The sequence below is a fragment of the Leptonychotes weddellii genome, unplaced genomic scaffold (assembly GCF_054177405.1).
Source record: "Leptonychotes weddellii isolate Sample4059 unplaced genomic scaffold, ASM5417740v2 HiC_scaffold_891, whole genome shotgun sequence".
NCBI lineage: Eukaryota > Metazoa > Chordata > Mammalia > Carnivora > Phocidae > Leptonychotes > Leptonychotes weddellii.
In genome coordinates, this window is record NW_028060435.1 from 1 (window position 1) to 14,806 (window position 14,806).

Below are 14,806 nucleotides of genomic sequence, written 5' to 3' on the forward strand. Positions count from 1 at the left end.
AAGGCAGTTGCTCAACCAACTGAGCCACCCAGGTGCCCCCTTATTAGAAGTTTTATTAAGCCATAGTTAAGGGTGAATTGAAAAGGAAAAAAAATCTAGTAATTAGTGCAATAAATCTTTATAGAAATATAAGACCCAACTCATGCTCCCATGCCACCCCAAACAAACATTAAGAAACTTTATTGTTTTTTGGTATTTTTCTTTAAGATTTTATGTATTTATTTGTCAGAGATATAGAGAGAGGGAGAGCACAAGCAGGGGAGCGGCAGGCAGAGGGAGAGGCAGGCTCCCCACTGAGCAAGAAGCCCGATGTAGGACTCGATCCCAGGACCCCAGGATCATGACCTGAACTGAAGGCAGATGCTTAACCAACTGAGCCAGCCAGGCGTTCCAAGAAACTTTATTGTTTTAGTTTTACCTACATTCAAAAATATATAAAATACTAGATACTTGCTTTAACATGCACACAACTTATAAAAGCCACTCAACATATTCATTCATCATAAAAGATGCCAAAATAGAATTGGGGTCTCATAGAAATTTAAGATCAGAGAAGTTGAACTAATCCAATATTTTCATCTTGTAGTTGAAAAATCTGGGATCTTGTGAGGTTAAAAAAAATTGTTCAAAATCAGAGCTGATTAGTAGAGAGCAGTGATCATTTAAAGTAGTATTATACCTGGGTGGCTCAGACAGTTAAGCGTCTGACTCTTGATTTTGGCTCAGGTCATGATCTCAGGGTTGTACGACTGAGCCCAGTATTGGGCTCTGCCCTCAGTGAGGAGTCTGCTTGAGATTTCTCTCCTTCTCCCTCTGTCCCGCCCCCTTCTCCCACTCTCTCTCCCTAAAAATAAATAAATAAATCTTAAAAAAAAAATAAAATGGTATTATAGTTAAGATGTTCTAAGCAGCTTTCCAGTAGTTTACACATGTAATGAACTAGGCGTCTTGGATAAACAACATGAACTCAACTAATGTCAAATTCTATATTTTTAAAAGACTGTTAGATTCTAGAGCTGCAGTGTCCAAAAGATAACCACGGTGACTATATAATTAAAATAAAGTTTAAAATTCTATTTTTTGGTTGAAATAATCACATAAGTAATCACACATAAAGTGCTCAGTAGCAATATAAGGCCAGTGGCTACTGTATTAGCACAGGCGGAACATTTCTATTATCGCAGAAAATTCTTAGATAGTGCTATTCTAGAACATCTTTATAAGGTACATTTTCATTCAAATTCATTTAAATTATCTGTGCTGTAAATAAAGCTGAAAGGCCTGCTTCGCAAACTGTGATAACTGAGAAATCCACTTACCTTTCTTTCCCATATCTGAATCTTTCCCCTCCATAATTCCTTTGAGTCAAGAGCATTTTTGAGATCCTCTAAAGATACAACATTAGCAGAGAGGTATTCTGCAATTTTCTGACAATTCCTATAAATAAAAGATTATGATGGTTAAATACAGGGTTTTATATCTTCCTTAGATTTAACGGTTATAGTTAACTATAATCCTAACAGGGAAAAATGCAGTTTCTATTGCTGCTTTTATCTACTAATATTATAGAACATCCCTTAAGTCAGTCTCTGAGGGAGTCACTATTACATGTCCATTTAATCTCAATATCCCTGTTAAGAGGAATTACCCTTAACACTACAGATGAAGGTACAGATTTTCCTATTACTACTTATTAGCTTAAAAGTGTCAGATATACACATAGGTACACACACACATAGACTTAGTATCAGTCCTTTATCTTCAAAGGGAGAACTGCTCTCCTAAATTTTTCTCATACAGCTTTGTATGGAATTCCATAGTAGCACTTCTCACAGATGATCATGACTATTAGCACTCCTGTTTCTCCCTGTATTTCAATGAACAAGATCAAATCTTGCTTTCTTAACTAATCAGCATCTATTGCTGTGCTTGGCATAAAGTCAGTGCTCAATAAACATTTGTTAAATGAAGAAAATCATGAAGTTAATAAATCCAACTGAATACTTCTTTAAGGATACAACTGGTCCTTACTAAAATATCATAAAACACAACCGTATAGACTTGTTTCTACATTGCACATAAAACAAAAAAACAAATATGACATAACAAATCCTGTGTATCCATGTAATTCATCGTGGTGCTCAATGAACAATACACACTTATTTAAAAGCACACAGTGTGTTTAGATAATTAATGCTCAATAATGGTTATAAAACAGCATTGATGATATTTACTAAAAACTTAAAGACCTCAGGAATATAAAGTATGAAACAAGAAAAATCTAGATTCTTCTCAATAGATAAACCTCTAATAACAGTATGACATAAAACTATCTTGTCACATTAAAAAAAAACTTCAAATCATAAGTCTATTAAAAACAGGATACCATGCTAATTGTAAAGACATAACACTGAGAGCCAATAAAAACAGAGCAGCTTACATTTCACAATGATTTCCTGTTATAGTAATCTTTGCTGAATACCATTCCTTCAAATGTTTTAGTGCTCCCACAGTAGGCAGACAGTCTTTCAATTTAGGAGGATCTTTGTCAGAAGGCAACAGTATTATATCTATCATTGCTCTACCTAGAAAGAGAATAAGGCATTTTCGTAATTTTTCTGAAAATCAGAAATGTCTCAAAATAGTACCCTAAAAAATTGAATTTTACATTTATTTAGAATACAAAGAAGGATTTTAACTTTAAGTTCTGAAATTCTTCAAAACAATACACATCTTTAGGAGTTCAAAATTTCTAAATGTTCATCATTGATTTAAAGCCATGTTATCTTGAAATAGCTGGCATATGCCAGGAAACAATGGAGTCTATCATAATTACTTGCCAATTATGCACCAGTGCTTAATTATATATATTGCTCTTGAGATCATCAATGCTATTGTTGTACTGAACAGAGAAAAAAAACCTGGGCAATTTCAGTATATTTTTCTGTACTTAATTTATACAAAAGGGAATGAATTAATATAAAATTGTAATGTTCAAATAAATTATTTCTTTGTATAGGACAATAAAACACTCAGAAAACTCAATTATACTGACAACATCATTAGTTCCTAAGAAAAAAAGTATAACTCCATGAAACTTCACATTTTATAAAATTATAAATTTACCAAAGGACCAAGATAATATAAATGAAACAGAAACCAAATAGAAATTTGATAATGAAAGCATTCTAATTTGCCAAAACAGCAACTATATGTTTCAATGCATATTTTGAATTTGACACATTTCATTTAAAAAACTGATGTTTATTTATCTATGTATTCAGTTATTTTCCATGTGGGATCTTTACACTAAAATAGGATCTTGAATATAAGGATTAGATGATGAGCTATCAAGTCCTTCATGGTAATCACATATGCTTTACTCATCATTATATACTCAGCTCCTAGTACATGACATACAATACATGCAACAAATATCTGCTTAATAAATGACTTTCAATGATGACAATATTCAAGAACGCTCTTCAAAATTATTTATAGATGCCAAATTGTACCTCACTTTAGATGCCAGCTACTTGATTGACACAAAGAAAGATAAATTTAAGACAGAATACAGCTTTAAGAATAGTATGATGCAATATTTTATAAAATATGCTTTCTATTATAGTAAAAAAAAAGGGGGGGGACTTTGTAAAAAAATGCTGAGTAGGGGCACCTGGGTGGCTCAGTCAGTTAAGTGCTGCCTTCGGCTCAGGTCATGATCCCAGGGTCCTGGGATCAAGCCACGCATCGGCTCCCTGCTCAGTGGGGAGCCTGCTTCTCTCTCTCCACCACTTGTACCCTCTCTTTCAAATAAATAAATAAAATCTTTAAAAATAAAATGCTGAATAACGGTTCTTTTACTGTATAACTTTCTTTTTTTTTATTTTTTAAAGATTTTATTTATTCATTTGAGACACAGAGATAGAGAGAGAGAGAGAGCACGAGCAGGGGAGAGGCAGAGGGAGAGGGAGAAGCAGGCTCCCTAATGAGCCAGGAGCCAGTTGCAGGGCTCGATCCCAGGACCCTGGGATCATGACCTGAGCCGAAGGCAGACGCTTAACCATCTCAGCCACCCAGGTGCCCCTACTGTATAACTTTCTATTTGATAATGTATATAGTGGCCTCACACCTTATAAGAACGTTATCCAAATGATCTAGGTTGAAGAACTTCTTTCTCCCAGAGGTATTCATAGGACTAGTGTTCTATAGAACATACTGTGGAAAACAATGGTATGTAGTGGAAACATTCCTCAGTAATAACTACATAAGGAAACGGAGATGGGTATTTAATTTTCTAAGTTCTAATTTCTGTCTAACTAAATAAAAACAGTTAAGAGAACTGTAATGCCTCAGTGATATACTTTATTAAAGCGTGTTTTGTGTCAACTTCAATTAAAAAATTATTTTTCAGAGTGCCTGGGTGGCTCAGTCGGTTGAGCATCTGATTCCTGAGTTCAGCTCAGGTCATGATCTCAGGGTCCTGAGATGAAGCCCCACATTGGGCTCCATACTGGGTGTGGAGTCTGCTTAAGATTCTCTCTCTCCCTCTCCCTCTGTCCTTCCCCTCCCTCTAAAAAAATTTTTTTTCATTTTGAATTTCGAAATTAGAAGTGAGGACACTAGCATAAAGACTGATTTCATCACTCATTCATAGAAAGTATAAGATAAGATATAAATTATTGAAAACATGGGGCACCTAGGTGGCTCAGTAGTTAAGCGTCTGCCTTTGGCTCAGGTCATGATCTCAAGGTCCTGGGATTGAGCCCCACATCTGGCTCTCTGCTCAGCGGGAAGCCTGCTTTTCCCTCTCCCACTCCCCCTGCTTGTGTTCCCTCTCTCGCTGTGTCTCTCTCTGTCAAATAAATAAATAAAATCTTTAAAAAACATTATTGAAAAGTCATAAAATATTACCAGGAGCAGGAAGTTTATCGGACAGCTGATGCAAATTTTCTGCAGATTCTTCATATAGGCTAAAATAAAAGGGTAAGTTAGAAAAACACACCCACACATTTCATATAATAATGATAGGTAATATTAATTAAATGGACCTATATGCCAGACACTATTAAGTATGTTAAATGCATTATCTTATTTGATCTTCATGACAATCCATGAGGCACTACTATTATTATTATCCTTACTTTAAATAATTTGCCTCAGCCACATAATTAGTAGGTGTAGAAGCTAAGATTCAAACACTGAGTCCAAGTTTTTAACCACACCATCAAAAACAAACAATACTAACAAAAGAGGGGGGAAAAAAACTCTAAATTATATCTAGTATATTAAACATAAATCATAACTAGTAGACCAAACATTTTTCTGAACCCTAAAAGTAAGTATTGCTAAGGGTTTAATAAAGAAGGCTACTGCTTTTCTCTGAATGGCATACTACAGCCCTGGGTGGAAAATATGATAATGTCCTCCAATTCTTCAAAATCTTTTCATTTTATCCAAATGATGATTTTTTTCTCAAACATTTATTATATAACATAAAGTTACTTAAATCCTTTATTACAAACCTGCCATTGTCTAGAAAACCTAAGGCATGTTATGTTAAAAAATAGTTTTCAAGCTCCCTCTTGTGGAAATAATTATTAGGTCACTTACTAGAAATAATTACATTTACACTCTTTTAGTAATGGTGGGAAACATGGGATGATAAGAACTCTAAGGCTGGCAGGCACCTTAGAAATCACCTGAAAGGATCTCAACCCTTTATGGACGAGAAAATAAAGGACTAGAAAAATGGAGTGACTGGCCCACGATCATGTAACTAGAAACTACCTCTAATGACTCCTGGTTCAATAACCTTTGCTCAGTTCTACAAGATCTCCTTTCACTAATCATACAAATATAATTTGAAAAGAGGAAAACAGAATTTTTAAAGTCTCCAGTAATTTATAGAAATATTGTAATATGTGACTCCTGCAACAAACAAAAGTGGGATTTTGTAATGAAATACTGTGGAAGACTAAAATGAAAGGTATTAATTATGAGTCAAAGATGGGCTATTTTATGAAGAAAAAAATAATCACAACTTACATCACCTGGACCAACTTGTACCAACTTGTATATTATACCACAATTCAAAAAACCTGAAAGGGAACCCAATGGTCTATATAATCCTCAGAAACCCTATGCATTTTAAAGGTGTCTAAATGTTCAAGATATACATAAATTGACGAAATCATATATTTCAACCTCAAATAGCAAAATGAAAATCATACTTTTAGAGTTTGAGTTTGAATGCCAATTATTAATCTTAAATAAAGTTTCTAGTCAAGCTCTTAAAATTCATAATCAGGCAGAATTCATCTTTAAGAAAGTGACATATTGGGGCGCCTGGGTGGATCAGTCGTTAAGCGTCTGCCTTCAACTCAGGTCATGATCCCAGGGTCCTGGGATTGAGCCCCGCGTAGGGCTCCTGCTGGGTGAGCCTGCTTCTCTCTCTCCCTCTGTCTGCTGCTCCCCCTGCTTGTGCTTGCTCTCTTTCAAATGAATAAATAAAATCTTAAAAAAAAAGGGAGAGTGACATATTAATTAGAGTATCACTTTTTATGATTCCTGCAATTTTCTCAGCTTGAGAAACTAAACATTTTCAGATGCCCATTTTCCATTTTAAATAGTTTTATTCAAATAAAAGGCCCAAATTGCCTATCTTCCAAGATAAAGAATTGACAATTTCAATTAACTAAAATTCCCTTTTGATAGCTAAAACATTTAACCTTCACTCTTGTGGCTAAAATACTGTCTAATATTAAGTATTTTACAGATACTATAGAAAGATATTATAGAAAGTAAGCTATTATAAGCATACTCAGCCAAGAATAATGATTCTCTGCTATTACTATCTTCTTCCTCAAAACACTCAGCATTCAAACATTCTTCGATATTTGTTTGAAGAACATCTTCAATTTCATCTTTTTCCATACCAAAATGTATCTCTTCCCAGTCAGAACTGCAAAACTAATACATGAAAAGACTGCATTAAATGATGGGTTCCTGAAATTATTTATATTAACAAAGACATTTACTAATGGTTATTTTTTCATTTCTGTTACCTGATAAAATCCACATATTGCCTGCACTGCAAAGAACCACTTCCTGGAACCAGGTATACCGCCTACCGAACAGGCTTGAAAACAAAACCATGATTATTAGAAGAAAGGCATACCACAAATAAGCAGATGTTATAGCATATATACTTAAAGAATTATATAATTTTTGATACATATTATATAGTTCTTTAAGATATGTGTGTGTGTATCTACGCATTTACATATAACGTGGATCTTTTTAAAATCTATAAAAATTCAAAAGAACAATCTGCCTAAAGAGCAAAATTATTCACTCACAATGAATACTTTTATTTTGTCAAAATCAAAATCCATACTATTTTATTCACCATTTTAAACACTAAAGTCTACCAAAAAAATACACCCACTCAATTACTGTTGAGTCACACAAAAGTGTGTAAGTCATTTTAGGAAAAACGATCATCCCCTCTTCAAAGACCATGAAGGTCTGGTTCATCCTGGCTAGAGAGAGAGGAGATACAACTACAGCCTAAACGTAGGGAAGATTCTCTTCTTGGAGACCAGAATGTTACATGAGGATGTGAACTTAAGGGTCATCTCCAGGGTGCATGTCAATCTAGAGCCACGAAGAATGTAGAACTATGTAAAGAAACTGGATTCACAGGAGAGAGGAGAAATGAAGCTTAACTCCTGGGAGCTAGGTAACATGCTAAGTGCTAATTACCGCTTTCTGCCAACAGCCTCAGCAAAAGACTTTACCTCCTACTTCCTTAAGAAGATAGAAATCATTATTAGGTAATTACTCCCAAACATGCTGTCAGGAAACACAGGACATTACTCGCATTCCCATTAGTCTTTCCTCATTACTTTCTGTGAGTACATGAGGAGTACTGCCCTTTCAATTCAATGTTATCCCTCAGACTTCCACTGGGACCCCAAACCCCTGATTAGACGATCTTTCTTGCACCTTCAAGCTCTCCTCCTCCTCTGTCAGTTCCGTCCCATTAGCATTTAAGTTTGCACAGATATTCCTCAAGTTAGAAGGAAAAAAAAAAAACTCCTTTAAATCACCTCCCTTTGCTAGACAGTACTATTTCTTTACTTTTCTTCAAGGATAAACTGTAAGTATTGTCTACACTTGACTGTCCCTATTTCCTCATCACATTTTCTACTCCCCTCTAAATCCATTTCAATCTGTTTTTTTTTTTTTTTTGTCTCCAATATGCCACTGTAACTACACCCCCTAAAGGCAATAATAACTAGCATGTTACTAAACGTGGCAGGTCTTACAGCTGCTGTTACTTGACCTCTCAACATAAGAGTAAGAAAGGAATCAAAGATGACACAGTTGTCATCTTTCTCCCTTAAAACACTTGGCTTCTGTGGAAGCTATCTTTCCAGGTGCTCCTCATGCCTTTAAAAACCAGTGCTCAGTTCCTTTAAATACTGGGATTCAGTTCAAAATTTTCTGCTCTTTTCACTGTCCATAAATCCCATCCTTTCTCACAGCTTGAACTGACATCTATATATTGATGATTCTATAATCTTTTTTATCTCCAGCCTTTTGAGTTCTGGACACAGGTATCCAACTTTTACAAAACATTTTCACTTTGACATCTTACAGGCAACTGTTTAGAGTATTTACATGTTCTAAACTGGACTTGTCCTAGTCCCTCAAAACCTAATTCTCTTACCTCACTAAATGCTACCATCTACACTGTAGCCAAGCCAGAAACCTAACGTCACTCTTGATTGCTTTCTCCTCTTCCCTTCTCTTAAGTCACACCAATGCAACACTCAGTCAGGTGGATTCTACCTCTATAATTTCCTTTAGATCTATCCATTTTCCTCTACCCTGACTGCCTCTCTTATTTCTCAGCTGGTCTTCTGCAGCAGCCCCTTCAAAACTACACTTTTCTCAAATTTGTCTACTCTACTGTAGCCAGAATATTTCACTAACTACAGATGGCACGTCTCTTCCTTCATTAAAGCCTTTAATGGCTAATTATTATTATGATAAAGTCCAAACACCCCGACATGATTTACAAAGTCCTCCATATAGCTATGCCTACCTTTCCAGCCTTAGCTCAATTATAATCATAATGCACTTCCAGTTTCTCAAACTTGCCATATTACTGACAGCAATAATGCTCCCAGGGTAAGAAATTCAATATGAGCAGTTCTTTCTTTGCATGGTTCTGATATGCAGATTTCAGTTACCATGGTTTCAATAACTCCTGGTCCCCCCAAAATTGGTTCAAACTCCAGTTACCAAGGTTTATTAATTAACCATAATTGCATAAAGTAAAAGTCACTGCTAGCTTCTCGGATCGCAAATCACTACATAAATCAAAGATGTGTATCATGATCAGTGACCAATCGCATTGCTACTTTCCAAGTTTGTTGATTGGTCACTGCACATCTGTTATTCAGTTCATATGAACAGAGAACAAGTATGTAATTGTGTTTCCTTCTTGTCTCCCAGTGCTAAATCCACATATTATAGAGAATTGGATAATGGTAAGAGGAAATGGGCAAAAGGAAAAAAAAAGATGAAAGCGCAGCAAAAAACACAAAGTGATATTCAAATCTAATGTAATTGGATTCTAGAAATAGCTGCTGTGATAAAAAACATTGTGAAGAAAAGGATGAAGACGTCTCAGAGAAAAATGACGTTGGCAAATACCTTTGCACTAAAGGAACTCGGAGATATTTCAGGACATTAAAAGTGCAAAGGATAAAACACTGGAAGCTAATACAAACTTGGGAGTACAGCAATTCACCGAAACATAGAGGAGATGCTCACTCTATATCCTAAGTTGTATGATGACAAGAAAGTGACAAGAACTGTTCAAACTACTTCATTATCAAAATGAGCACCCTATCCCTAGCATCTCCAGAAGCTTCCTTCAGCTTTTAGGCCTTGGCCTGTTTTGGTTATCTCTTTTCTCTGAGCCTGTGAAAGACACTCTCAGAGGCCAAGAAGAGGAAGTAAAAGAGAAGATAACTATCAAAAAATAAATAGATGGATCTGTATAATGCTAATAGAAACCACAGGAAAAAAGATTTTTACAAAAGCAAAGGTGCGGTCAAAAAAGCCAAATACTTAGAAAAAGTTAAAACAGATAAGAATGGAGAAAGGATCACTGTGTTTAACAATTATGAAGTGCTTTAAAGAGAATCTGTTAAGAGGTAAGGTGGAAAAAAATGGTAAGAAATGGGTGTAAAAGCATTAATGTATTTGTACTCAGGACAAAATCGCAAATCCTTCTAATAATGCCACATTACCCTATTTTATATGGAACTAAAGATGGGCAAAAAAATCCCATAAACGGAACAAAAGTCAAGCTGAGAACCTAAAGTAATTTCCATACAATTTGATTACATTGAAGCAGCAAGATGAGAGGGATATCATCTTTTTCAGGTTTGTGTTTCCTTAATTCCCTATCCCAGTGGCTTATGCACAGTCAACAAATATCTCTTGTAACTTTAAGTGACCAAATTAATTAAATTTACTACCAATACAAATGCAGTGTCAGAGAAATAAGGGATTTGTGCTATACTTACCGGGAAAAGTACTATCTTCTGGATTCATTGAAGCACTAATGCTTCTTTTCAGGAGATGATAAACATTTGCTGCTGTTAAGTCTGAAAAAGAAAAGACTAACTCAATGGGCTCAAGAGTTATGTAATCTAGGCCTATTCCAATTTCACCATCAGAGACTCTCAAGAACATTATATGGTACATAAAAGAACTACACATTTTCTAGTTTCAATATAATAAATCAAATGCAAACAGAGAAGAAAGGCGCCCAGTTTGTATATGCTAGCCAGTTAACACAAATCCAAAAATCCCCGCAAAGAATAACTTTAAGCGGAGAAGGGAAACTCTACCACAATACTCTGTATACAACCACATATATTTTCTCCTCAAAATGCTTGCCCAATCAAAACAAATAAAATGGAATACGGATTAGACAGAAACGCCAAAAAGGAGTGCAATTTCAAACGGTTACAATTGTTTTAAATTTGCCAATTTTTTTTTTTTTTTTTTTAGCTTAGTTTATGTGTAGGATGTCTCCTCCCATTAGGATGTAAACTTTAGGAGAGTAAGCCCCTTTTACATCTTGTTCCTTTCTGTACTACCTGCATTTGGAACACACAGGAGGCGGAAACACTACTGAATGCATATATTTCCAACAAGCAGACATTCCATTCCTAAAGCACAGAGAATTGTTCAGTTAAATTTTTACTGTGCCAAGAACTTCTGAGCGCTGGGATTTTGCATCCACAAATTTGTCCCTATTTTTCCATTAAGATAACGACATTTGTCAGCCCTTATTGGGCCGATCCCAGAGAGAAACAAATCCCCGGGAGAACTCGAGATAGGTCCTTCCCCTGCAGAACTGGATCTTCAACTTAAATTTCTTCCCTCCCCGCAAGCCGTTCCCGCTCTTTCTCAGCCCCGCGCTTACCCGGCAGCTTCTCGGTACCCTCCACGGAAAACTCCCCAGGCCCATGCTCCACTTCCCCACCCGCTGCGTACTGGACTTTTCCTTCTCCCCAGATCACAAGGAGTAGGTACCGATCCATCTCCTTAGAGCTGAACTACTGTTTCAAGTCCCGGTTTCCACATCCAAACAGTCGCGCGCTACTGATATACTTCCGGTTCCCTTCCACTTTTGGTCGGCTGGAAATTGTGCGCTCTCGTCTGTTTGCTGCAGCTTTTCCGGCTGGTGGGTTCTTTTGGGGAGTTATTCTCTCAATAGCTGCATTATTTCCTCCTTTCATGATGAAACTGCTACCATGGGAAGATTGGAGGAGACCCAGGAAGAGCAGAGAAGCTGACGAGGCCTGGCTGGCCTAGGAACTGTCATGCTTGGGTTTGTAACGTTTCCCGCCGGGCTAGTGATGCTGAGGTCTGGCCTTGGATCCTGGGAAAAGGACGGTCCTGCTGGTGGGGGAGACATGTCGAGTTTCTCTAAGGCACCCCAGGTGAGCTCGAACTCTTGTAGCTTGATGGAATTCATTACACCGGCAGAAGGAAGTCAGTGGCTCGGGTGGATTTAATGATGCTGAGTCGGCAGGAAAGCCGACAGGAAAGGCAGGATGCCTCGGGAAAGCATATACGAGGGTCGTGATTCTGGCTACTGCTCGCTGTTCTCTTGGCACTCTTCTCTTTTCAGCCAGCCCTTTTCATGTCCCCCGCCCCGGAAAGGGTATTCGGAGAGAAGGTCAGAGGTAATAAGGAGGATCAGATAGGGCATTGTAGATCATTGTGAGAATTTGTTCGTTACTGAGTAAAATGAGGATCCATTGAAAGATTTGGAGCCAGGAGCCATGATGTCATTAGGTGTTAAAAGGAGCACTCTGGCCGCTGAGTTTAGACTGTTCAGAGATGGGGATTGATGGAAGATAGAAACAAAGAATCTGTTTGGAGACCAACTGCAGTAATCCAGGCTGGACATGATGGTGGCACAAACCAAATTAGGTCCCGGTAACTTTGGCAGGTGGTAGAGTGAGGGCGATGAGTGTTGAAAAGTGGTCAGGTTCTATTTGAAGGTGGGGCCAGAAGGATTTCCTGAAGAATTGAATGTGAGCTAACAAAAGAAGAAACAAGGGTTACTCCAAGGTTTTTTGTTTCCGTAACTGGAAGGGTGTGCCGTCAGCTGAGATACGGAAGACTGAAATTGAAGCAGGTTTCAGGTGGAAGAGCAGTTCAGTTTTGGGTATGTTGGTCTGAGATGCTTCTTAGCCAAGTTCTGCTCCAAGTATGATTGCTTTCTTGAACTGTTTGTTACCTTTCCTGGATGAGCCATATACAGGAAATAAGCTTAAACATTTTAAAACTTTTATAGCAACTTGATGATATAGCAGTATTTTAATTTTTTTAAACAAAGTTTGGGGTTATCTTTAGTCAGAATAATTGATCTGCAATGGAATGGGGAAAAACTAGTCTTTGCTACATATAGTTTAAAAAGCACTGTGGGGCAGGGGCCAAGTGGACAATTGAATACAAGTGTAGAGTTGGGGGGAAAAGGTCCAGGGTAGAGATGTAAATTTCTACATTTGAGAGTGCTAAGCATGAAAATGGCATTTCAACACATGAGTCTGGTTGTAAGTCTTTGAGGAAGTGTGTATTGAGAAGAGAGAAGGACCAAGAACTGAATTCTGGAACATTTCAACATTTCAGAGGCAAGAGGTAAGAGAAGAAGCAAAGTAGGAAAAAAACCCAGCAGAGGGTGGTGTCCTGGAAATCAAGTGAGGAAAGAATACCCAGGAGGAGAAAGTGATCACCTATACTGAAGCTTAGAATTAAACAGTGGACTTAGTGACATGAAGGTCCTGGTAACTTTGGCAGGCGGTAGAGTGAGGGCGATGAGTGTGGGAGGGCAAAAGACAGGTTGGAGTAGGTTGAAGAGAGAATGAGGAATAAAGACAACCTCTTTGGAAAAATGTTGCCACAAAGGAGAGGAAAGAAATGAAGCAGTGGCTAAGTGAGGTCAGGAGGGTTTGTTGTTGTTGTTCTTTAACTTTATTATGGAGAATTTCAATCACATATAAAAGTAGGTATCACCCAGTTTCAAAACCTCATAGCCAATATTATTTCCTCTGTACCTCCATTCACTTCTTACCTTTCCTTATGAATTTGAGGTGAATCTCAGACTCCTGTTATTTCATAAGTAAATAATTCAATATGTTCTCTACAAGATAAGGATTCTTTTAAAAACTATAATCCCAATACCATTTATCAAAGACAAAAGAAAAATTAATTATAATTCCTTAATCTCAAATGAGTAGTATATGTTCAATTTTCTCATATATGTTATAGAAATACATAAAATTTGTTACAGAAATACATAAAATAAAAATATAGAAAACATAAAAATACATAAAATATAGAAATACATAAAAACTGGGTGGCTCAGCCAGTTAAGCTTCTGCCTTCAGCTCAGGTCTTGATCCTGGGGCCTGGGATCAAGCCCTGCATTGGGCTCCCTGCTCAGCAGGGAGCCTGCTTCTTCCTCTCCCTCTCCCCCCTCCTCTTGCTCTCAATCTCTCTCTGTCAAATAAATAAATATTTAAAAAAAAGAAATACATAATATTTTTACTGTTCCTTTGGTTTTAGGATCCAGAATGTAATAATTTCCTGTTTTTTAATTCTCTCTTAATAAATCGGTTCTTTTTCCTATTTTTTTTCCTTTGCAATTTATTGAAGACAAAAGATTGTCCTATACAGTTCCCACTGTTTGAATTTTTCTTAGTTAGTCCTAAACTGAGAGTAGTAGGGAAAGGGTATGGGCTGAAAGCTGTCTTTATTTGCAAAGAACATGATTTTCTATGTAAAAAATCAGATGGAATCTAAGAAAAGCTACTAGATCTGATAAATAAGTTTAGCAGGGTTGCAGGTATAAGAGCAGCATGCAAAAAATGAAGTGTATTTCCATATACTAGCAACAATCAATCAAATTTAAATTAAGGGCGCCTGGGTGGCTCAGTTGGTTAAGCGACTGCCTTCGGCTCAGGTCATGATCCTGGAGTCCTGGGATCGAGTCCCGCATCGGGCTCCCTGCTCGGCGGGGAGTCTGCTTCTCCCTCTGACCCTCCTCCCTCTCATGCTCTCTGTCTCTCATTCTCTCTCTCTCTCAAATAAATAAATAAATCTTTAAAAAAAAAATTTTAATTAAAAATACAATACCATTTACAGTGACGTCAAAATATATGAAATACACGACGTGGATGGAACTGGAGGGTGTTACGCT

The 14,806-nt window shown here is 37.0% G+C and overlaps 1 protein-coding gene across 1 annotated transcript; it reads right to left on the bottom strand.

The window, feature by feature from the left end:
* Positions 1-947: 947 nt before the first annotated feature.
* On the bottom strand, positions 948-11,996 carry LOC145719982 (mdm2-binding protein-like). The gene is made up of 7 exons (XM_081811624.1): positions 11,519-11,996; positions 10,611-10,691; positions 7,068-7,141; positions 6,824-6,972; positions 4,915-4,973; positions 2,441-2,585; positions 948-1,437 (listed from the first exon to the last, which is right to left on the bottom strand). Exons 1-7 carry the CDS (start codon positions 11,634-11,636, stop codon positions 1,233-1,235), a joined length of 831 nt encoding a protein of 276 aa, XP_081667750.1. The 5' UTR covers positions 11,637-11,996; the 3' UTR covers positions 948-1,232.
* Positions 11,997-14,806: the final 2,810 nt, after the last annotated feature.